At 59.0% G+C, this 20,762-nt stretch overlaps 1 protein-coding gene across 3 annotated transcripts in view; it reads left to right on the top strand.

The window, feature by feature from the left end:
* Hspg2 (heparan sulfate proteoglycan 2) overlaps window positions 1-20,762 on the top strand; it is a 96,815-nt gene that overhangs the window by 52,308 nt on the left and 23,745 nt on the right. For all 3 annotated transcript variants that reach the window (XM_063235712.1, XM_013153872.2, XM_013153871.2), the window contains exons 20-52: window positions 61-119; window positions 314-381; window positions 1,101-1,241; window positions 1,348-1,524; window positions 1,681-1,860; window positions 1,958-2,076; window positions 2,682-2,793; window positions 2,910-3,023; window positions 3,104-3,231; window positions 3,522-3,608; window positions 3,855-3,904; window positions 4,212-4,306; window positions 4,458-4,598; window positions 4,854-5,045; window positions 9,593-9,685; window positions 9,972-10,052; window positions 10,246-10,476; window positions 11,889-12,002; window positions 13,333-13,460; window positions 13,565-13,651; window positions 14,221-14,279; window positions 14,438-14,605; window positions 14,718-14,828; window positions 16,516-16,616; window positions 16,698-16,878; window positions 18,067-18,195; window positions 18,307-18,459; window positions 18,545-18,687; window positions 18,984-19,119; window positions 19,201-19,355; window positions 19,576-19,720; window positions 20,346-20,491; window positions 20,574-20,709. In XM_063235712.1, the coding sequence (XP_063091782.1) occupies window positions 61-119; window positions 314-381; window positions 1,101-1,241; window positions 1,348-1,524; window positions 1,681-1,860; window positions 1,958-2,076; window positions 2,682-2,793; window positions 2,910-3,023; window positions 3,104-3,231; window positions 3,522-3,608; window positions 3,855-3,904; window positions 4,212-4,306; window positions 4,458-4,598; window positions 4,854-5,045; window positions 9,593-9,685; window positions 9,972-10,052; window positions 10,246-10,476; window positions 11,889-12,002; window positions 13,333-13,460; window positions 13,565-13,651; window positions 14,221-14,279; window positions 14,438-14,605; window positions 14,718-14,828; window positions 16,516-16,616; window positions 16,698-16,878; window positions 18,067-18,195; window positions 18,307-18,459; window positions 18,545-18,687; window positions 18,984-19,119; window positions 19,201-19,355; window positions 19,576-19,720; window positions 20,346-20,491; window positions 20,574-20,709 (4,160 nt within the window). The remainder of the gene's footprint in view (window positions 1-60; window positions 120-313; window positions 382-1,100; window positions 1,242-1,347; window positions 1,525-1,680; window positions 1,861-1,957; window positions 2,077-2,681; window positions 2,794-2,909; window positions 3,024-3,103; window positions 3,232-3,521; window positions 3,609-3,854; window positions 3,905-4,211; window positions 4,307-4,457; window positions 4,599-4,853; window positions 5,046-9,592; window positions 9,686-9,971; window positions 10,053-10,245; window positions 10,477-11,888; window positions 12,003-13,332; window positions 13,461-13,564; window positions 13,652-14,220; window positions 14,280-14,437; window positions 14,606-14,717; window positions 14,829-16,515; window positions 16,617-16,697; window positions 16,879-18,066; window positions 18,196-18,306; window positions 18,460-18,544; window positions 18,688-18,983; window positions 19,120-19,200; window positions 19,356-19,575; window positions 19,721-20,345; window positions 20,492-20,573; window positions 20,710-20,762) is intronic.

The raw sequence follows: 20,762 nt of genomic DNA, 5'->3' as shown, positions 1-20,762 counted from the left end.
CTGGCGGGGGGATACACTCAATAGTCGAGGAAGGGCTGCTGACACCTTTGTCTCCCCCAGCTGTGCCCCTGGGTACGAGGGCAACCCCATCCAGCCCGGCGGGAAGTGCAAGCCTACCAGTGAGTATGCAGGCCCCACCCCAGGCCTCTCCCCAGCTGTCCACCAGCTGCTTGTCCCCGCCCCAGCCCCTTCCCGGAGCCCAGCCTGAACCCAGAATCCTTGAGAGCTGCCTCTCTCTGCCTGTCCTGACTGTGCCCGTCTTGTGTCTGTCTCATTCTCACCTGCCCTGCCAACACCCACCTTGTGTCCCCAGACCAGGCGATTGTGCGCTGTGACGAGCGTGGCAGTGCGAGGTCCGCTGGAGAGGCCTGTCTCTGTAAGGTGCGTCCCTGGGTGAGGGAGCAAAGAGGTGCTGGCTTCTCCTGAGCCAGATGTGGTCACGCATACTCATAATCCCAGCACTGGGAGGCCAAGGCAGGAGGATCACAAATTTGAGTCCTGCCTGGGCAACTTACGTGAGAACTTACCTTAAAAATAAAAAAGCTCGGGATGTAGCACAGAGTGAAGACCCTAGGTTCAGTCTCCAGGACGAGGGGCCTTGCACTGGCAGGAGCTCCAGTGGGGGAGTCAGGAGCTCACCCTGTGTGCAGCTGTTGTGTCTGCACTGTGCCTTTGGCTTCACCTCAGTTTATCAGCCCACATCTGGACACAGGGTTAGCATCCCCACACACGGGCTCAGAAAAGGGGTGCCGCTTGCATTCAGAGGGAGGAAATCAGTGTCAGTGGAGAAAAGACAGACCCATGTTGGAGTCAGGCATTCCTGACTGGATGAGCAAGCTGAGGGACCTGTGTAAGTCACTTCACAGCCCTGAGCCTCAGTACCCTCCTTTGTGAGCTCCCTGGCAATCAAAGAGAAGAGGAAAACTAGCCGCACAACCACGCATGAACTGGAAATCATTGATCAGATAGTCACGGTGCCTCACATGGGAATCCCTCCAGTGGCTCTTCTGGGTCCCGTGGAGACAGTGGGTGGATTCAGCTGGTGGCTCCGGGCAGCCCCTCCAGTGGGCTGTCCTTCAGCTCCAGGTCTCTGTCTGCAGAACAATGTGGTGGGCCGCTTATGCAATGAGTGTGCCGAAGGCTCCTTCCACCTGAGCACCCGCAACCCTGACGGCTGCCTCAAGTGCTTCTGCATGGGCGTCAGTCGCCAGTGCACCAGCTCGTCCTGGAGCCGTGCCCAGGTACCCTTGTGGGGCAGGCGGGGGTAGGGGTGGCCCAGCCCTCACCTGGCTGGGGCAGGGATCAGTACCAGGCCACGGCCCCACCCAGCCCCTGCTTTTTTCCCAGGTGCTCGGGGCCTCCGAGGAGCCCACGCAGTTCAGCCTGACCAACGCCGCGGGCACCCACACCACCAGCGAGGGCATCTCGTTGTCCTCGTCGGGAGAACTGGTCTTCTCGTCCTTCCACAGCCTGCTTGCCGGACCCTACTTCTGGAACCTCCCTGCACCCTTCCGAGGGGACAAGGTGGGCAGGGACTGGGCAGAGACAAGCAGCGGCGGGCACTGGGAACGGTGTAAGCAGAGGCAGGGAAGCAGTGTTGGGTGCCGTGGAGAAGAGTAGGATCCCTGCAAGGACAAGGTGGCCAGAGTGGTGACCGAGCGCCTGTCTCACATCCCCCAGGTGACGTCCTATGGTGGAGAGCTGCGCTTCACGGTGACCCAGCAGCCCCAGCCCAGCTCTGAGCCCCTACGTGGGCAGCCACTGGTGGTGCTGCAGGGCAATGGCATCACCCTGGAGCATCACACCTCCCGGGAGCCTGCCCCCAGGCATCCCAGCCCCTTCACTGTGCCCTTCCGGGAGGTGAGCCCTTCAGCAGTGTGGGCAGGCACCACCCTGCTTCTCTCCCACACGCATCTGGGGCGGCAGGGCTTAGCATCATGTGCCCTCTCCTTGGCAGCAAGCGTGGCAGCGGCCCGACGGGCAGCCAGCCACACGGGAGCACCTGCTGATGGCACTGGCGGGCATCGACGCACTCCTGATCCGAGCGTCCCACACCCAGCGGCCTGCAGAGAGCAGGTCTGGACCCTGGGAGGACAGAAGCAGGGCGCGGGGAGGGGACGCCAGTCTAAGCTGAACTGAGGTGCAGCCAGGCTGCCAGCCATGCCCCATACAGGCTGCTGGCCTCTTTGTGCCTCATTCTCCCCATGTTTAAAGAGGCTGTGCTGTTATCTCTCCCCTGCAGCTTGTCTCAGCCCAGACTTCCTGCAAGCAGAGCCTGAGACTGGGGTTGGTGTGTGTGGGTTTCCATGGGAACCCCGTAAGGAAGGGGGCTGACACAGGACAGGCCAAGCAGGGTTATGACCTCAAGTCAAGTCTGGCCTCAGTCTCGTCGACACGGGGCTCTGGAGAGGAAACGGCCCTGTGAAATTTTCCTACAGAGAGGCAGAGGGGTTCTTGTCTTGTGCTCACTTACAGTGTCCGGGCTCTGGAGAAAGTCTCAGGTGTCAGCCTGTAGCCCCAACTCATGTGTCTGCTGTGGTGGCCCTGGCCAGGGTCTGGGCAAGGCCCCATAGCATCATGACAGGGCCATTGGGAGACCACACAGGTGATGCGTGTGGGGCTCCAGGAGCGGCTGGCCGAGTGGGCATGCACTGACTCGGACCGTGTCTTGTCACATGCAGGGTCTCCGACATCAGCATGGATGTGGCTGTGCCCGAGGTCACCGGCCAGGACCCTGCACTGGAAGTGGAACAGTGCACCTGCCCACCTGGGTACCGTGGCCCGTCCTGCCAGGTGAGCCTGGGCACTGCCACCTGAAAGCCCCTTAACCATGCTCCCTGGCAGTTCCCTTTTGGTCCCTGCCTCCCTGGCACCTCCCAACCCAGTATCCCCTGATCTCCTGTTTCTAGGACTGTGACACGGGCTATACACGCATGCCCAGTGGCCTCTACTTGGGCACCTGTGAACGCTGCAGCTGCCACGGCCACTCAGAGGCCTGTGAGCCCGAGACGGGGGCTTGCCAGGTGAGTCCCACTTCCTTCCCCCCTACCTGGGTACCTGTCACCTCCAGGGCCCAGCCCTGACCACACTCTGCCCCCTACAGAGTTGCCAGCACCATACAGAGGGCCCTCGGTGTGAGCAGTGCCAGCCAGGATACTACGGGGATGCCCAGCGCGGAACACCCCATGACTGCCAGCCCTGCCCGTGCCATGGAGCCCCCACTGCTGGCCAGTGCGTCTGGGCCCTGCCCTTCCTTGGGGTGTCCACCGACCCCTCCCTGGCCCTGCTGAGAGGCAGTGATTAAATTCCAAGTGTGGCTTCTTCACTGTGGCACCTGGAGGAAAAGACACTTGGCCTCAGCGCCTCGTCCTCCCCACCTGTGGAGGGGGAGGACTGCGCACCCCTCGGGCCCTGTCGGGAGTGCGAGGCGATGTGCAGGGAACACGGCCCAGGGCCCCTTCTCCCCTGGTCACGAAGGAGGGGCTATTGCCTTCCTGACAAGACATTTGCCCCCTTTCCAGGGCTGCCCATACCTGCTTTCTGGACACAGACGGCCACCCCACCTGTGACTCGTGCTCTCCAGGCCACAGCGGGCGTCACTGTGAGAGGTGAGGCATGTGGCAGAGAGAGGGCATGCAGGACAGGCTATGTTGGAATCCTCAGGCAGGCTAGCGCTCCTGTCCAGCAGGAACCAGGCCCCCTGTGCCTGGCACTGGAAACCCTTACACCCACCCGGGCTGAGTCATCCACAGGTCCCTTGTGCCTGCTGGAGGCCGCAATGAGCCAGCTTATCCACGGTGTGGCCTCGGGCACGCCTCTGCTCTCCACCAGGCCTGGGCGTTTTCTCTTTGCAGGTGTGCCCCTGGTTACTACGGCAACCCCAGCCTGGGCCAGCCTTGCCAGAGTGAGTAGGGTTGCAGGGGCAGGGAGGTCACCAGCATCAGCTCCCCAGTCTCCTGGGGTAGAGCTAGGACAAGGTCCCTGTTCCCCTATGACTGGAGCAGCTGGCTTGACCTTTCTGACCCGTGCGTGCATCTGCATGGGTCCCTGGCCACCCTCTGCAAAGCTTTGTGGGAGTGCAGATCGGTGCCTCAAAAACACATAGCAGCCCCCCACACCCGACTCCTTGCTGACTTGCATGCTTGGACAGCAGTGGGAATGGGGTGTCTGGGTATTTTGGGGCTCTTAGTTACAGTTTTCCTCCATCACAGGAGATGGCCAGGTGCCAGATGAGACAGGCTGTAACTGTGACCCCCAAGGCAGCATCAGCAGCCAGTGTGACAGCACTGGTCAGTGCCAGTGCAAGGTCAGTCCAAAGCTCTGTGATCTTCGAGGCCTGGCTCTGGCCAGCGTGGAACTGGGGGTGGGGCAGGACGATCCAACTGCTGGCCTCTGGGTCCATGGGAGTGTGGGAGACCCCCGGCTCCCTGCACCCACCTGCTGTCTGCCCCCCACAGGCCCAGGTGGAAGGCCCCACCTGCAGCCACTGCCGGCCCCACCACTTCTACCTGAGCGCCAGCAACCCCGAGGGCTGCCTGCCCTGCTTCTGTATGGGCGTTACCCAGCAGTGCGCCAGCTCCTCCTATGCGCGCCACCTGGTAAGACCTGAGGATGCCACCCCTTTATCTGCTTTTCTCCCATCTCATCACTGAGCCCAGACACCTGACCCCTGTACAAGACCCCCAAGCATCTCAATGAACCCAGCCCCTCCCTCTCCTCACCCTCAGTGTCCCCCGCCATTATTTCATTCCCAGCCCTGATCTCAGCCCCCATTCCCTGCCCTGACACCCTCCCATGCCCAGGTCCACTAGGGTGCCCCAGTTGTAGACTGACACTCATCCTTCTGCTGCCAGATCGTCACCCGCTTTGCCCCTGGGGACTTCCAAGGCTTTGCCCTGGTGAACCCACAGCGCAACAGCCGTCTGGCGGGAGACTTCACCGTGGAGCCCGTGCCCGAGGGCACCCAGCTGTCTTTCAGTAACTTCGCCCACCTCGGCCACGAGTCCTTCTACTGGCAGCTGCCGGAGATGTACCAGGGAGACAAGGTGGGACCCGTGGCAGGGCTGCAGACCTCCCAGAGTGGCAGTTCCAAGCTGGGCCTGTAGCTGCCAGGCCATGGGTCAGCAGGTGCCTCTGCGCTCCAGCAGATGTGGATCCGAATCTCTGGACCCTCTGATAATCCTCAGCTCCAGGGAGCTGGAGGCTTGGAGGGGGCTTCAGGCACGTGATACACATTCAGCTGGTGGTGATTCTGAGCTTTTGTGCAGTTTCCAACAGCTGGGGCCTGAGACATCAGATCCTCCAAACACAAGGACAGATGAGACACAGTCACTTTCGTTCACTCTAAACCCACTGGTCAGCCAGGCCTGGTGGCACATGGGTGTAATCCCAGCACTTGGGAGACTGAGGAGGGAGGATCATTGTGAGTTGGACCAGCCTGGACTACATAAGCTAATTCAAGGCCAGCCTGCACTAGAGTGAGAGCCTTTCTTAAAAAAAAAAAGCCTGAGGATCTGCCCTGCAGGCTCTGAGCTGGAACGGGCACAGCTGTTCTCACAGGTCTTGTCTCCTGAGCTCTTACTGTGTGCCAGGCATTATTCTGCGTGCTTTTATGTGTTAAAAGTCACAGCTGTCTGGGCCGGATCTTCCTACTGTCCCACTTCATAACTGAGGAAACTTAGGGCAACACAGGCTCCAGGGGACCTTACCTCAGGTCCCACAGCTAGTGGGTGACAATGGCAGGATTCAAACCCAGGTCATGGGCTGTGGAGCATCTCTTCTCTTCTGAGATGTGGTGTGGTGGGGTGGTACTGAGGGGGACAAGGCCTAAGGGGACTCCGGGGCAGCCTGCCCACATGTGCTTCTCAAGTAGTTATGGTCACCATGTGGTATTTGAGAGAAGTGGCACTTGGCACAGGCGTCCGCTGCTGATGGAGGCCAGTGCCCAGGGGCACTCAGGCCGGTGTCCCTGAGGCTGTCTGGTCCTCATTCCTTGGGCGGCCCGTACACCAACCATGTTGCAGAGCTGACTGTCCTGTGGCCCTTTCTTGAGTTCCCGCCCTCCTGCCTCTCTGTCAGTCCCCCTCTGCCTCCACCCTTAAACCTTTCTCTCCCCTCCTGGCCTTTCCTCTGGCGCACAGGCGGAGGCATACTTGGCGCGGATGCGCCGGGCTCACCAGGTAGGCTTTGCTGTGAGTGGGAGCGTTGGTGTATTGCAGGCATGGTGTGTGCTTAGGCGCCTCACTCCCGCGTGGGGAGATGCCCAGTGAACAGGACAGTGTGGGTCTGCATGAGCTCAGGGCACTGCTGTGCCCAGGCCCTGTGCTGCCACCAGGAGAGGCTGTATGCCTCTCCTCAGCTCCCTACCTGTGCTCTGGTCGGGAGCCCACAGTCTGCAGTCAGGATGGTGACCAAGGTGGCAGGGGAACTAACTAGATGCTAATCTGCATGACTGCCCGGCCCCCCAGTTTCCCTGGCATTGTCCCCCTGTGCACATGAGGCCTGGGTAACCCTGTGTGGCAGCCCTGAGGGAAGCATGCATCTTTCTGTCCAGTCAGTGTGGCCCTTTCTGGCCACTCTGTCCATGGCGAGAGAACCCTGCCCATGGCTCTGTCCTCGGGAGGGCTGAGCTGGCTTGTGACCTCCACCCCATCAGAACCGCACATCACTCTCAGAGGAGCAGTGGCGGGCAGCTGTGAGATCTGGGAAGATCCTGGGGCCCCCAGAAGGCAGGGGTCGTGCACCGCAGGCATCACAGGTAACCAGGAGCTTGGTCAGAGCAAGCTGTGTCTGGGACCCAAGGAACCAAGCCCTGGCCCTTCAGGACCATTTTCCTCTCTGCTACTCCAGGCCCAGCCTAATGCTCAGTCCACCTCAGGGTTCCACAAGTAGCTTGGGCTGGTGCAGGCGAGGCAGTCCCAAGGCACAGCCTCCAGTCTCCCAGAGGCAGTGGGCCGTCCCTAATCCTCTGGCTGCTGCTGGCACAGCTGTCTGCCCTTCTCGGGCCTACCCTCTGGAGGCCTCTCCCCAGCAGCCCTGGCCCATAGTCAGCTGGCCTGTCCCAGGACACCCGTGGGGCTCCTGAGGACCAAGTACGCAGAGGGCACAGGGCAGAGCAGTGGGCATTGGCACCGGTGTGTGGATGGTGCAGAAGTGGGAGGCTGTGGGCTGGTATAGAGTGAGGGAGAGCCGAGCTCTAGGGGTGCTTTCTGTCTCTTTCCGCTCTTTTCCTCTGTCCTTTCTCTCCTGGTCCCCCAGGTGGATGAGGCCCAGAGGCGGATGGATGCTGAAATCTGGCAGCTCCTTGCCAGCTTTGCTGCCCACCCCCAACCCCACCGCCAGGGTCTCCCTCCCCACTCCCAGCCTGCAGCTGCTCTTCGAGCTGCTCCCCGCCTCCCCTCCTCCTCCTCCTCCTCCTCCTCCTCCTCCTCCTCCTCCACTCCTCTGTCTTCTCCAGCAGGCTCTCAGGTATGTGCCAAGGCCCGAGAACCCACACCCACCTAAGCACCCCCACCTACCATGCTTTCTAAGCCAAAGACATTTCTGACCCAGCTGCACAATTTCCCACACTGCCTGTCCCGTTCTTTCCTTCAAATTTGCCTTTATTTTGGTATTTTTAAATGCATGTGCAAAGAGCCACTAGATTTTAAAACATGTCCCAGTGTGCCTTGGGGTCCATGAAAGGGACACACCAGACACGGGGAGATGCCAGCCCAGATCACATCTGGAGAGAGCATCCAGGTCCCAGGTCTGGAAGGGAGGCTAGCCGCCCAGGCTGGAGCCTAAGCGGTGGGCGGGGTGTGCCCTGCACCTTTTCCCCAGTGCCCAGCCTCCCTGAAGCATTGCTGTCCCCTGTCCCGCCTCTGCTCTTACGCCTGCCCTTCTGTCGTAGTTTTCTCTCTCCTATGACGGCTTCTCTCTGCTTCCTGGAAGCCTCTATTACTGGCAGCTGCCCCGAGCCTTCCTGGGGGACAAGGTAATGAGGAATCGGGATTGTGACAAGTGGGTAGACCGAGGCCCGGAGCCAGGCAGGGACTCCCTTGAGCCCCGACTGCAGGTCCCCCCGCAGCCGAGTACTGAGGAGGTATTACTGTGCGCCGTGTCAGTGCAGGTAGAAGAGCAGTGTACCCGAGCTCACTGTCGCCCCAGTTACCGCCGTCATTGTTGACACTGGTGTTCTTACTTCGGCCCTGGCCGTGGCTTTCGTACTGTTGACACTGCTCCCGTCTTGTTCCTCAAATGGTGCAGACTTCTGCAGCCTCTTCAGCGTGTGGCTGATATGCAGCATTGAGATAATGAGACTTAGGAGCACAGGCTGATGTCACCCAAGGGGGAGGACTCGAGGGGCCGGCAGCTGTGGGGAGTTGCTCACTTTGAATACGTTCTCAGCGCTGTGCCGAGTGTGTCGCAGAAGTGTTCTGAGTTGCACAATCCTCATGATTCCCTTGAAAGTATCCTTTTTACTTCCTGCCCATTTAAGGAAAGCAGGGCTCGCAAAGTTAAGCGACTTGTCCACGATGTCCACTCAGAGAAGCAGGAATTTGAGGCCAGGTCTCTCAGACTATAGAGACCTCCCCCCGTGATCACAGTGCCGCACCTGTCCCGAGCTTGTGGAGAGCAGCACCTGGGCCAGTGTTGCCCAGGGCCTGGCCTGGACCCAGCAGGTGTTTGAGAAACGCTTCCCAGAGGAGTGAGCTAGCAGATGAAGGAGTGGGGTGGGGCCGATGCAGTGTGGTCCTGAGCTGACGTCTGCCTTAGTGACGGAGGAGAGAAAGGGAAATCCCATAGAACAGTGCTAGGGCCTCAGTGCCAGTGTGAAAGGCCCTTAAGTACCCACAAGGAGCATTCCCATCCCACACGCAGAAGACCCAAGTCCAGTTGGTTTGTCTGCAACAAAGAATCCATTGGCTCATGCAACTGCAGCTCCAAGGACGTTTGCTATCAGGTGTGGCTGGATCCAGGACCTCCCTCAGGGTTTATCTCAGTTGGTGTCTTTCTGCAGCTTCTGTCTATCTGGAGCAGGGAGTTTCTCTGTCCTAGAAGAGAGAGAAGTGCCAGGTTCCCTCATCTGTCCCTAACAGGGGAGGGCAGTGGTGGGCTATATAGACTGCCCAGGCCTGGCTCGTTCTGCTGTGGAGGGGGAAGGTTGCACCCCTAAAATCCTGCAGGCTGTGTGTGGGCAAAGAGCTGCTCATTAAGGAGAACCTGGTATCGTTTCCACAAAGTGGGAAATGGATTCTGGGAAGACCAAACACCTCCCCACAGGAAGTCCTGTGGCTGAGAATAGTTGCCTGTGTTCCTTACCGTCATTACTTCTGTCAACTTGTGAGAAATTCCTGTAAATCAAAAAGGACTTGAAGCTTGTTGACTCAGAGCATCCGGAGGTGGGGAATGGGGAGCCCTGTAAAAAAGGGAAGAGGCACTTGTGTGATGCGGGGTGGGGGAGACTGGACTAAGAAGTGGCTTGTTTCCCAGGGAACTACAGGGTCCCCTAGGGCAAGGTGCGGCCCAGATGCAGAGGGGCCTTCAGGGCAGGCCAACCCACTCTCCCAGTGGGCTGGGCAGCCTTGTGACAGGTGCTGTCTCCCTGCAGGTGGCAGCCTATGGCGGGAAGCTGCGGTACACCCTCTCCTACACGGCAGGGCTGCAGGGCAGCCCGCTGTCTGACCCTGACGTCCAGATCATGGTGAGCACTTGGCCTTCTGGCAGGGGAAGGCGAGGAAAAGGTCCACGCACCTTCCTAGGGTCCGTCTCTGGTGGCCCGACAGCCCGAGCTACTGAGCCCTTGCTTATCAGCCATAGCTCACCACGGCTGGGCACAGGGGCAGGGCACAGGTGCCAGTCAGGGCACATGAGCCTGGGAGAACACAGGTGGAGGAGCCTGGTGGCCAGAGAGACTGGGACTAATGGGGGACCCTTTCTCTCCAAGAGCCCCTCAGCTCCCCCATCCAATCCCACCCGTGTCTTTCCAGGGCAACAACATCATGCTGGTGGCCTCCCAGGCGGCACCACAGGGCCCCGAGAGGAAGAGTTACGAGATAGTCTTCCGAGAGGTAGGGGCGCTCCAAGGCCACACGCTGTGTGACCCTCCCCACTGTCCTGCTGGACTTGGTGCCCAGTTGTGACGCCGCTGTCCCTGCTTACCCTCTGCTGCCTGCCATCTGCCCCTCACCTGGGTCAGGTCTCAAAGGCAGGAGCAGCATACAGAGCCCAGCCTTCACCCACATTCCCTGTACCCCCTCCCAGGAGTTCTGGCGCCGGCCGGATGGGCAGCCGGCCACCCGCGAGCACCTACTAATGGCACTGGCTGACCTGGACGAGCTCCTGATCCGAGCCACGTTCTCCTCGGTACCAGTGGCAGCCAGCATCAGTGCTGTGAGCCTGGAGGTGGCCCAGCCGGGGCCCTCAGATGGACCCCGGGCCCTGGAGGTGGAGGAGTGTCGATGCCCTCCTGGCTACATGGGCTTGTCCTGCCAGGTGAGTGTGGGGCCCGCCCACTACCAGCATGCTTTCCAGTGATTGTCACCATAGCTGCCGTGGCTAGAGGACACCTTACCCCTCATATCGTGAGTTACCCAGCAGCCCCGAGATCCATGAATTACCCCCTTTATGGACAAAAGGCGCAGAGGGACGAGTGACTTACCCAAGGCTAACGTGACAGAAACTAGTTTGAACTCAGGTCTGATGGACACCAGAATCTTGGTTCCCAACCACTGGGCAGTACTGCCCAAACCCTGCTGCACTCTCCAAGGGCAGGGTCCAGCTCATGCCCTCAGTGCACCTCCAGGGACAGGGAGGCCCCACAGGGACACACAGGGGACTCTAGGCAGAGCTAAGCAAGGACATGTATCAGAGAGGGGAGCTGTGTGGAGTGGGGAGCACTGTAGACGGGGAAAAATAAACAGAAACCTGGGAGAAGTATGTGGGGAGCTAGCCTACACTGCAGCAGGGTCACCCCCAAAAACCAGCAAGGGCACCCTCTGCCGAGAGAAGGCCAACCTGCAAAGGGAGCGCTGTGTCAGAGCTGGATCCAGGATGGGACTGGCTGGGAGAGATGGAGGTGGGGAGCCCTATGCAGAGTGGGGGCCATGGATTAGGCAGAGGGCCCCACTTGGATGGCACCCAAGAGCCTCTGCAGGCTTTGGTCAGGGCAGGAAGCCACAGGAAAACTGGAGTCTGCCTAGCCAGGTGTCCAGTTAGTGTTTGATGAATGAATATTAAGGTACAGAAAGGAGGAGGCAGGGCTGCAGTGCCCAGTGGGCATCAGGAGGGTCAGACATCGGCACTTCAAGACCCCCACTCGGAGGCTTCCACAGTGGCATCACTGGACTTTTCTCTATGTGTACATTTTCTGTGGCCCCAAGAATTTTCAAATCCAGAGAATTGTGTGTTCCTCGAAGTGACCAAGTTTGACACCTCTTGAAGGAGGTGTGCGGGGTCTGCAGCCAGGGGGACAAGAGTTAGAAGACCCCGTGGAGATGCAGGGAGGGAGGGTCCTCAAGGCTTCACAGAAGGGAGAGCACAGAGAAGTGTTCCCTGACCCAGTGACTCATCTCAAATGTGAGGAAACATCCCCCGGGCTGCGCACAGCCTCTGAGTGTAAACCCAGCCACGAGGGTCTCGGTGCTCTTGCGCCCCATCTTGGTCTGCCAGCCCGCTTTCTGGGTGTAGTGTGAAACTTTTCAGTAACTTCCAGGGACAAAGTTTGGGGTGGGAAGATGACTACTGTCTCCCGACTGGTTGGCCGGAAAGACCAGGCAGGGGGACAGGGGTGAAGCTGGGCCCCTCATGTCCCCTCCAAGAGCCAGTGGGGGTCTAGAGGCTGGAGGGGACAGGAGGAAGAGGTCTGGGTTTGCCGGCTGGAGGCCAAGCTTCCTCTGTCGCCCCAGGACTGTGCCCCAGGCTACACGCGCACCGGAAGTGGACTCTACCTCGGCCACTGCGAGCTGTGTGAGTGCAACGGCCACTCCGACCTGTGCCACCCGGAGACCGGTGCCTGCTCAGTGAGTGCACAGACCTGGGGGTGGGGGGATCCGGGGCTGCCTGTGGGCCAGGGGAGGCGACCGGAGGGGCAGAGTGACAGGGGTCAGCAGCTCAGGTCAGCCAGAGCTGCAGAAGGCCGCCCTGTAGAGGGGGCTTTGGGTCTCAGCATTTCTTACCCAAGTTGCTACCTGTTCTCTGCAGAAGAGTTGAGCTACAGAAATGAACAAAAAGGGAAATTAAAATCCGATCGTCCTGCCGCCTCAAGGAGTCGGTGCCCCTATTGAGTGAACAGCTGCCCGCCCCTTTTCTGGGCTAATACGTGCTTTTCTGTGATGTAGTGGGGGTTGAACCCAAGCCCTTGGGCCTTGTAGGCAAGTGCTGTACCCCGAACTACACTCCTATTTTATTTGACTTTATTTTGAGACAAAGTCTAGCTAAATTGCCCAAGTTGGCTTCAAACTTGCAACCTTACTGTCTCAGCCTCCAGAGCCGCTGGGATTACAATGTGTGCCGACACCCTGGGCTGTCGACACTTTCCTAAAACACACTTCTCACTTTACAGATCAACACAGCATCATGTTTGGTGCCATCTTTTTTCACCTGCTACCTCCTGAGCACCCTTCCTTGCCACCCCGCCCTTTTTTCCCTTTTTTTTTTTTTTTTTTTTTTTTGAGCAGGGTCACCCCAATCTTCCTGTGTACTCAGTCCAGTACCGCTGTGACCTTGCTCTGGAGCCCAGGCTGGCCTCAGACTCTGTTCCATGCTTTTTAGACCTGGACTTTTCAGAGTGGCATGTATAGAACCCCCTAGGTACAAACAGGGCCGGGAAGTTGGCAGAGCCACAGCTAAGCAGAGAGGAAGGGACCTGTCTCTGAGGAGACTGTGTGACCCACGTTTCTACAGTAAAGTGCGAAAGCTTTGTCCCTGGTATGCTTTGTCGGTGTACACTTTTCCTCTAATATTAGAGGTTTTGTATAAAAAATTATAAGAAATACAGCCAACATCTGGTTGTGTGTGTGTGTGCCAGGAATTGAACTCAGGGCCTTGTGCTTGCCAGGTTGGTGCCATGCCACGGAGCTATATCCCCAGCCATTTTTTTTTTTAAAAACATCTTTTTGATAGCTGTATGGGTGCAGGTGCTTTGGTAAGGTGCCCAGCTTCCTATTTACAGGCGTTTAGGTTTATTTCATCCCCAACAACGGAAGTATCTTTGTAATGAAATCTGTGTCCTCAGTGATTATTTGAGACAGTATATAGGCTTGGAATGTCTAGATCAAGGGATTGCAAAGTTGAAAGGCTTTTGGCAAATATGGTCCAGTGGCCGGAGTCTGATGCCCCTGTGCCCCGCAGCAATGCCAACACAATGCCACCGGAGAGTTCTGCGAGATGTGTGCCCCTGGCTACTATGGAGATGCCACGGCCGGGACGCCTGAGGACTGCCAGCCCTGCGCCTGCCCTCTAACCAACCCGGAGAACATGTGGGTGCCTTTGCCCAAGGCCCAAGGCCCACCCCTCACTGTGGGGTGGAGGGAGCAGGGCGGAAGTGGGCTTCTGGCGTTCTGACCTTTGCCTCCCTGCCCAGGTTCTCCCGCACCTGTGAGAGCCTGGGGGCCGGCGGGTACCGCTGCACGGCCTGTGAGCCCGGCTACACCGGCCAGTACTGTGAGCAGTAAGTTTGCAAACGGGAACTCAGGGGGAGACGATCATGCAGACGTGTACTTAGCAGCTGTGATAAGCTTTCTGAGAAGAGGCCAGCCTGCTCCAGGAAGCTCTAATAGTGCCGAGTCCCGTCCTCTGGGGCGCCTCCTGATCTCAGGGCTGGATCTCATAGCCCGGTACACTCCCCACTCTTGTTTTACACAGAGTTTCCATATTGGTTTCCCAACTGGAAAGTTCCACAAGACCAACATCTTCAGCATGACCCCTGTGACATCTCCAGCTCCTAGCATGGTGCCTGGCGCTTAGTAGTTCTCTATTAAGTGTTTGTTGAATGAATCCTTCCCTAGACAATGAAGGCCTTACCTCCCTCCTTTACCCAAGCCGCTAATACTTCCTACCACTCTCCTTTGTCGGCTCAGCGAGGCCCAGTGTCAGGGCCTCTCTCAGCCCAAGTCTCTCCAGGACCCTGAGCCTCCTCACCGCACACTGGCTGCTGGCTGAACTTCTTGCTCCCAAGTTCCCTGTGAGGCTCTGGGTTCCTTGAAACTTGACAGAACTGGTCCTTGTTCTTCCCAACAGGTGTGCCCCCGGTTACGTGGGTAACCCCAATGTGCAAGGGGGCCGGTGCCTGCCACAGAGTAAGTGCAGTCTGAGCCTGGAGTGGGCTGGTGGGCTCCGCAGGGAACCAAAGGAGCTGGAGGAAGGCAGGGTTGAGGTGGGAGGGCTGAGGTACCTGAGACAGCGCCTCCTGCCTGCGGGGCTGCTGCCTGAATGGCTCTGCTCCCTCCCACCGCAGCAGACCAAGCCCCACTGGTGGTCCAGGTCCATCCGGCTCGGAGTGTAGTGCCCCAAGGGAGCGCCCACTCCCTGCGGTGCCAGGTCAGTGGGAGCCCACCCCACTACTTCTACTGGTCCCGTGAGGACGGGCAGCCTGTGCCCAGCAGCACCCAGCAGCGTCATCAAGGTACTCGAATCCCCAGGAGTCCCCCAGGGAGAGGGGAGGCATGAACTGGCCAGTGCCTGGCTGGCGGACTGGGTGGAGAGGAAAAGTGTGCACTGACAAGCCCCCTCCTCAGGCGCCGAGCTCCACTTCCCCAGTGTGCACCCCTCGGATGCTGGGGTCTACATCTGTACCTGCCGGAATCTCCACCACGTCAACGCCAGCCGGGCAGAGCTGCTGGTCACGGGTGGGTCCCTGCTCCCCTGTGCCTAAGATCGCAGCCCCCAGCAGAGGTGCATTCATCTGCTGGGCGGGGGTAGTAGATACCTTGATGAGGACAGTGACCATGGAGATGGGGACGGGGATGGATCTGCAACCTGTTTAGGAGGCAGAATCACCAGACTTGACTGGTCCAAGCAGGCATCGGAAAGGATGCTGCCCGGGGCCTGGATTCTGGCACCTGTATAAATGGGATACTGTTCACTGAGACCCAGAAGGCTCCAGTTTAAAGCTGTCATTAGGGCTCCCCTAAAGCTATGTCTGAGACAAAATTTTTGTGCAAATAGTTCAGGGAGAGGAAATGACACAGGAAGGAGAAGGCATCTGATGAAGGGTATGTTATCAAGCAAATTATAGCCAGCAGTTTGTTTTGCTTATTGTGGATGAGGAAACCCAGGAGCCATGCACCTCTAAGTCACTGATGCTGGCGTCCAGGGAGCTGGGGTCTTTGTGGCCGGGTCCTCTCACTCCCTGCCAGGCCTAGGAGCATCAAGTCCCCTGCACCTCTCTCTCACCATGCAAGAATACACAGTGGGCTCTTGGAGCCCCAGAAAGTCTTTATGTAAAGAAGCAGCGGCTAGTGGGAACCAGGCAGGAGGGTACGGGGGTAACCAGGCGGAGGGAACCCATGCTACCCACGGGTCAGAGGCATCACAGGTTTGGTTTGGATTTATTAAAGTTGGCGGTATTTACAGACACACTTAGGTTGGTCACCAGGCCTTTGGACTTGCTAGCCTAGGGGCCTTTGCTGGGAAATTCAGCTGGGAGCGGTTGACACAAGGATGGCGTTTCAGCCTGTGAAGTAGGGAAGGAGTGTGCAGAGCAGGGCCCGGGCCAGAGCCTAGGCGGCAGACGTCCAGCTGGAGAGGGAAGGGCAGGAGAAGCCGGAGGGAGTAGCCCTGGAGGTGGGAGGCGGGACGGGAGGAGAGGAAAGGGCTGCCAGGTACCACTGGTCACTGCTGCCACAGGAGTGAGAGCAGGGCAGGGAAATGACTCGCGATCCGGCTGGGACTGCAGTGCTCATCAGAGGGGAGAAAAGGGACAGAGGCGGCAGGAAGGGAAGCCTCTCTCCTCCGTCTACGCTCTGAAAGGAAGCCACACACTGGGGCAGTGGCTGGGAAAAAGAGGTCAAGGAGCCGTTTTCAGCAGTGGAAAATTCCACAACATACTGATCTGTGGAGCAGAATGATCTCACTGGGAGGGAGAGGAGAGACTGACGGGGTGTGAGAGAAAGGAAGTGCCCAGGAGGCGCCTGCCTCTCAGGAGGTTCAGGGTGGTGCAGGGGTGGCAGCGGAGGGGACCAGCAGAGAGGGAGCGGGGTAGCTTGGACTTGGAGAAGATGAAAACATTCCTAACTAGTAGTTCATGTTAGCTCAGCAAGTGTGAGTTAAGGCTGTGAGCGGAGGAAGGAAATCAACCCACCCAGAAGTGACTGTCGGGAGCGCATTTGCAGCCTGTGGCCATGTCCTGGAGCCCAAGTGATATCCTCTAGTCACAGTATGCTGTGCTGAGTGCCAGCAGGGAGACCTGGAGGGTTGGGCTCGGCCGGGATAGGGAAGGGGGTGGGGGGCTAGCATCTAAGCTGGACCGGGCAGGAGGTGGGGACAGAGACCTAGCCAGCTCTCAGCTCACCAGGGGTCTTCCTGTGCCCACAGAGGCACCAAGCAAGCCCATCACAGTGACAGTGGAGGAGCAGCGGAGCCAGAGCGTGCGGCCTGGAGCTGACGTCACTTTCATCTGCACAGCCAAGAGCAAGGTGGGAGGGCAGGGCTGGGGCATGGGGGCCTGGTCCCTGGGGCCCTGAGCTGCCACATCACACCCGCCTTTGCCCCTGAAGTCCCCCGCCTACACCCTGGTATGGACCCGCCTGCACAACGGGAAGCTGCCCTCCCGAGCCATGGACTTCAACGGCATCCTGACCATCCGCAACGTGCAGCCGAGCGACGCGGGCACCTACGTGTGCACCGGCTCCAACATGTTCGCCATGGACCAGGGCACGGCCACGCTGCACGTGCAAGGTACACCTCGACCCACTGCCAACTTCCACCCAGCACTGCCCGCACACCCGCCAGGGCTGCTCACTGGTCCCGCTGCAGGTCATTTCTGAGTACATGTGGTATACCAGGTCTTAGTCCAGGCTCCGAAGTCAGAGCTCAGAGCAGAATGACAAACAGGATCTCAGCCTTGCGAGCATTTGTCCTGGCTGAAGCAACCACAGCACGGGAGCAAATGAACAAACGAGAACTGGATTTTCCTCCAAGTCAGGGTGGGAAGCAGTGAAGGAGTGAGAAAGAAACGAAGGAGGTGGGAGGCGGGTGGGCTGATGTGATAGCAAAGCAGAGACCTGAAGGAAAAGAAGGTGCTGAGCCAGTTGAGCTGGCAGAGTGTTCCTAGCAGAAGGAGCAGTTGCGTGCAAAGGCCTGGGGGCAGGAGCATGTCCAAGTTTGAGACACAGGCCAACCTGGCTAGATCTGTGGGAGGGAGGATAGGTTAGGAGCCTGAAAATACAAGCAGAAGTGAGAGTGTGCAACATGAGGTGTGAAAGGGTTATTAAGGCAGTAGGACACCATGGACAAATTTTAAACAGCAAAGTACCAAGTCTGTTTGAAGTGTAGTGTGGTGTTTTGTTCTGTTCTGTTACATTACTGGATGCTGAGCTCACTGGTACAAACCTGTCTGGTAAATGTGAGGTCCTGAGTTCAATTCCTCACCCCACACCACCCCCCACCGCCAAAATTTTCCTTTTTGAAAGGCCAGGCATGGTGGTGTATGCTTGTAATCCCAGCACTTGAGAGGCTGAGGCAGGAGGATTTCTTCAAGTTCATCCAGGTTGGGCAACATAGCAGTATAAGGCCATACTGAACTACATAGCAAGAAAGATCCTATCTCAGAAAAAGAGTGAGCAAGAGAGAGACCCAGCCAGGCCTGGTGGTGCATAGCTGTAATCCCAACACTCTGGGAGGGTGAGACAGGAGGATCACAGGTTTGAGCTCAGTGATACCTTGTCTCAAACTTTTGAAAGATCTGGGGATATAGCTCAGTGGAGTCAATTCCAGTAGCATCAGAAGAAAGAAAAAGGCTCCTCTGGCTGCCACGAGGCAGAATGGCCCTGGAAGGCTAGAAGGAGAGTAGAGAGTGGCAAGGGGCCATGGCTATGGCCCAGCCAACACTGCCCGCCCTGACGCATCTTTCCTGACCCTCGCCAGCTGGGGGAGGCACCTTGTCTGCTCCTGTGGTCTCCATCCATCCACCACAGCTCACCGTACAGCCCGGACAGATGGCAGAGTTTCGGTGCAATGCCAGGGGAAACCCCACGCCCAACATCGAGTGGATAGGTGAGACCATGATGAAGCGACATTGGGGGCTGGCCTGGGTGTGGCCCAGCACCCCAGAGGGCTGGAGCAAGGCCAGTCCCAAGGCACGCTGACCCCATTTCTCTGTGCCAGGTGGTCCTGGGGGCCAGCTCCCTCGAAAGGCACAGATCTACAGGGGCATCCTGCGCCTGCCTGCCACCGAGCCCTCAGATCAGGGCCAGTACCTGTGCCGTGCCCTCAACAACGTTGGGCAGCACGTGGGCAGGGCTGTTCTCCAGGTGCATGGTGAGCAGGCCGGACTGGGCAAGGGGCTGAGACCCAGGCCGGGAACCAAGGCAGCCAGGAGATTCTCACGGCGCTCTGTCTTCAGGGGGCAACGGGCCCAGGGTCCAGGTGAGCCCGGAGCGCATCCAGGTACATGAAGGCCACATCGTCAGGCTGTACTGCAGGGCCACAGGGGTACCCACGGCCACCATCACCTGGAGAAAGGAGGGTGGCAGCTTGCCCCCACAGGTGAGAGGTCTGCCCCTTTCAAGCCCACTGGTCTAGCACTTAGGAGGCTGAGGCAGGAGGATTTCAGCAGCACCAGCCCGCCTGCCCTTGCACCCCCTGCCCACCTCCTCTCTGGCCCCCTTATTTCCTGCACCCCACAGGTAGCCCTAGCCATCCTTGTCTGGCCAGGTTCATCATGCTCAGTGCCCTGTGGGCCCGACCCTGGTGCAATGCCTATCCTGCCCCCTCTGCCCACCCTCCTTGGCTCACCCTTTCTCACTGTGTCTTGAGTGGCTGAGCCTCTGCCCATGTGACAGGCCCGGTCTGAGCGCACAGACATCGCCACACTGGTCATCCCAGCCATCACATCTGCCGATGCTGGCTTCTACCTCTGCGTGGCCACCAGCCCCATGGGCACAGCACAGGCCCGCATCCAAGTGTTGGTCATGTCAGGTGCGAAGCCCCTGGGGGCAGAGGAAGTGGGAGGGCAGGCCAGGGCTCCCCCAAAGTCAGCTTTCCCTCTGCTGACCCCAGCCTCAGGTGCCAGCTCACCACCAGTCAGGATTGAGTCTTCATCGCCATCTGTGACCGAAGGGCAGACACTGGACCTCAGCTGTGTGGTGGCAGGGTTGGCCCACACCCAGATCACATGGTACAAGCGAGGGGGCAGCCTGCCTCCCCATGCACAGGTAGGAGGCTCACTAGCCCGAGGAGGGTCCTGGGCTGGGGTGGAGCCTCTGGCTGGGATGGCCACTGTGCAGATGGAAGGTTGCCGTACCCAGCTTGCCCCAGCAGCCAGGGCCAGGCTCTGTCCCCAAGACTTTGATGACTGAACCAGAAAACCCAGAGGAAGTGGCATCTTCATCTCTGGCCATGTCTTCATATTACCTCTGCCCCCTGCTGGCCCAGGTCCACGGCTCCCGGCTGCGGCTCCCACAGGTCTCACCAGCAGACTCCGGAGAGTACGTGTGCCGAGTGGAGAGCGAGGCGGGGCCCAAGGAGGCATCCATCGTGGTCTCTGTGCTCCACAGCACCCACCCAGGCCAAGGCCCAGGTGAGGAGAGGCACGCGCTGTCCTTTTTACTCAGAAATCAGGGACGTTCCAGGCAGGCCCGAACCCTCTGCTGCCTACTTGGGGAGTGAGGGGCCTGGGACAGGATGAGGCTGGTCCGGGTCCCTGTGCCTCATGTGAGGGTGTGGTTTCTCAGGTGTCAGCAGCCGCAGTATTGGGGTCCCTCCCTAAGTTGGGAGCTGGGTGCTGGGCTGCCCTGGGATCAAACCCTGACGCTGCCCTTCGTCAGCCTTGATCTGGTTCCTTGTCTTTGGGGACTTCTGTTTTCTCATCTGTGGAATGGTGGTTTTAGTGCCGTTGAGGTGAGGGTGTGGTGTAGGTGAGACAGGGTCCAGAAAAGCACCGGAAATGTGTGATAAACACTGCATAAGGATGTGGGGTCATTACTGTCTGTGTCCTCCAGGGCGGCCTGGCAGTGACCATCTCAGGCTCCTCGCCAGGAAGTCACCCTGGGCAGAGAGCCTGAAGCCTGCACTGGGGTGGGCATGGAAGGAAGGCTCAGCTGCCAGGGCAGAAAGTGATTCCAGCTCAGAAAGGCCACAGGTCCATTCTCCCAAGCTAGGACTGGTCACCTCCCATAACCTCTGACCGACCCCTCTGTGCCCAGTGCCAGGCAGCACCCAGCGCATCCGCATCGAGTCCTCCTCCTCCCACGTGGCTGAAGGGCAGACCCTGGACCTGAACTGCGTGGCACTGGGGCAGGCCCAGGTCACGTGGCACAAGCGCGGAGGCAGCCTCCCTGCCCGGCACCAGGTACCGTGGCCCCCAGGCCGGCTTACCACGGGGACCAGTGGGCCTGCTCAGGCCCCAGCCAACCCCGCCTATTCACACACAGACCCACGGCTCGCTCCTGCGGCTCAACCAAGTGTCTCCTGCCGACTCAGGCGAGTACGTATGCCACGTGGTCCTTAACTCCGAGCACCTGGAGAGCTCTGTCCTGGTCTCCATTGAGCCTTCTGACTCCATCCCTGGTGAGTGACTCTGATGACAAGGAAAGCTGAAGGAGTCTGAGAGCCTTCCAAGG

Source organism: Cavia porcellus, unplaced genomic scaffold (assembly GCF_034190915.1).
Source record: "Cavia porcellus strain 051 isolate PalLab524CR breed Dunkin Hartley unplaced genomic scaffold, mCavPor4.1 scaffold_25, whole genome shotgun sequence".
NCBI classification, from domain to species: Eukaryota; Metazoa; Chordata; class Mammalia; order Rodentia; family Caviidae; genus Cavia; species Cavia porcellus.
This window is presented reverse-complemented; position numbering and strand designations above follow the sequence as displayed.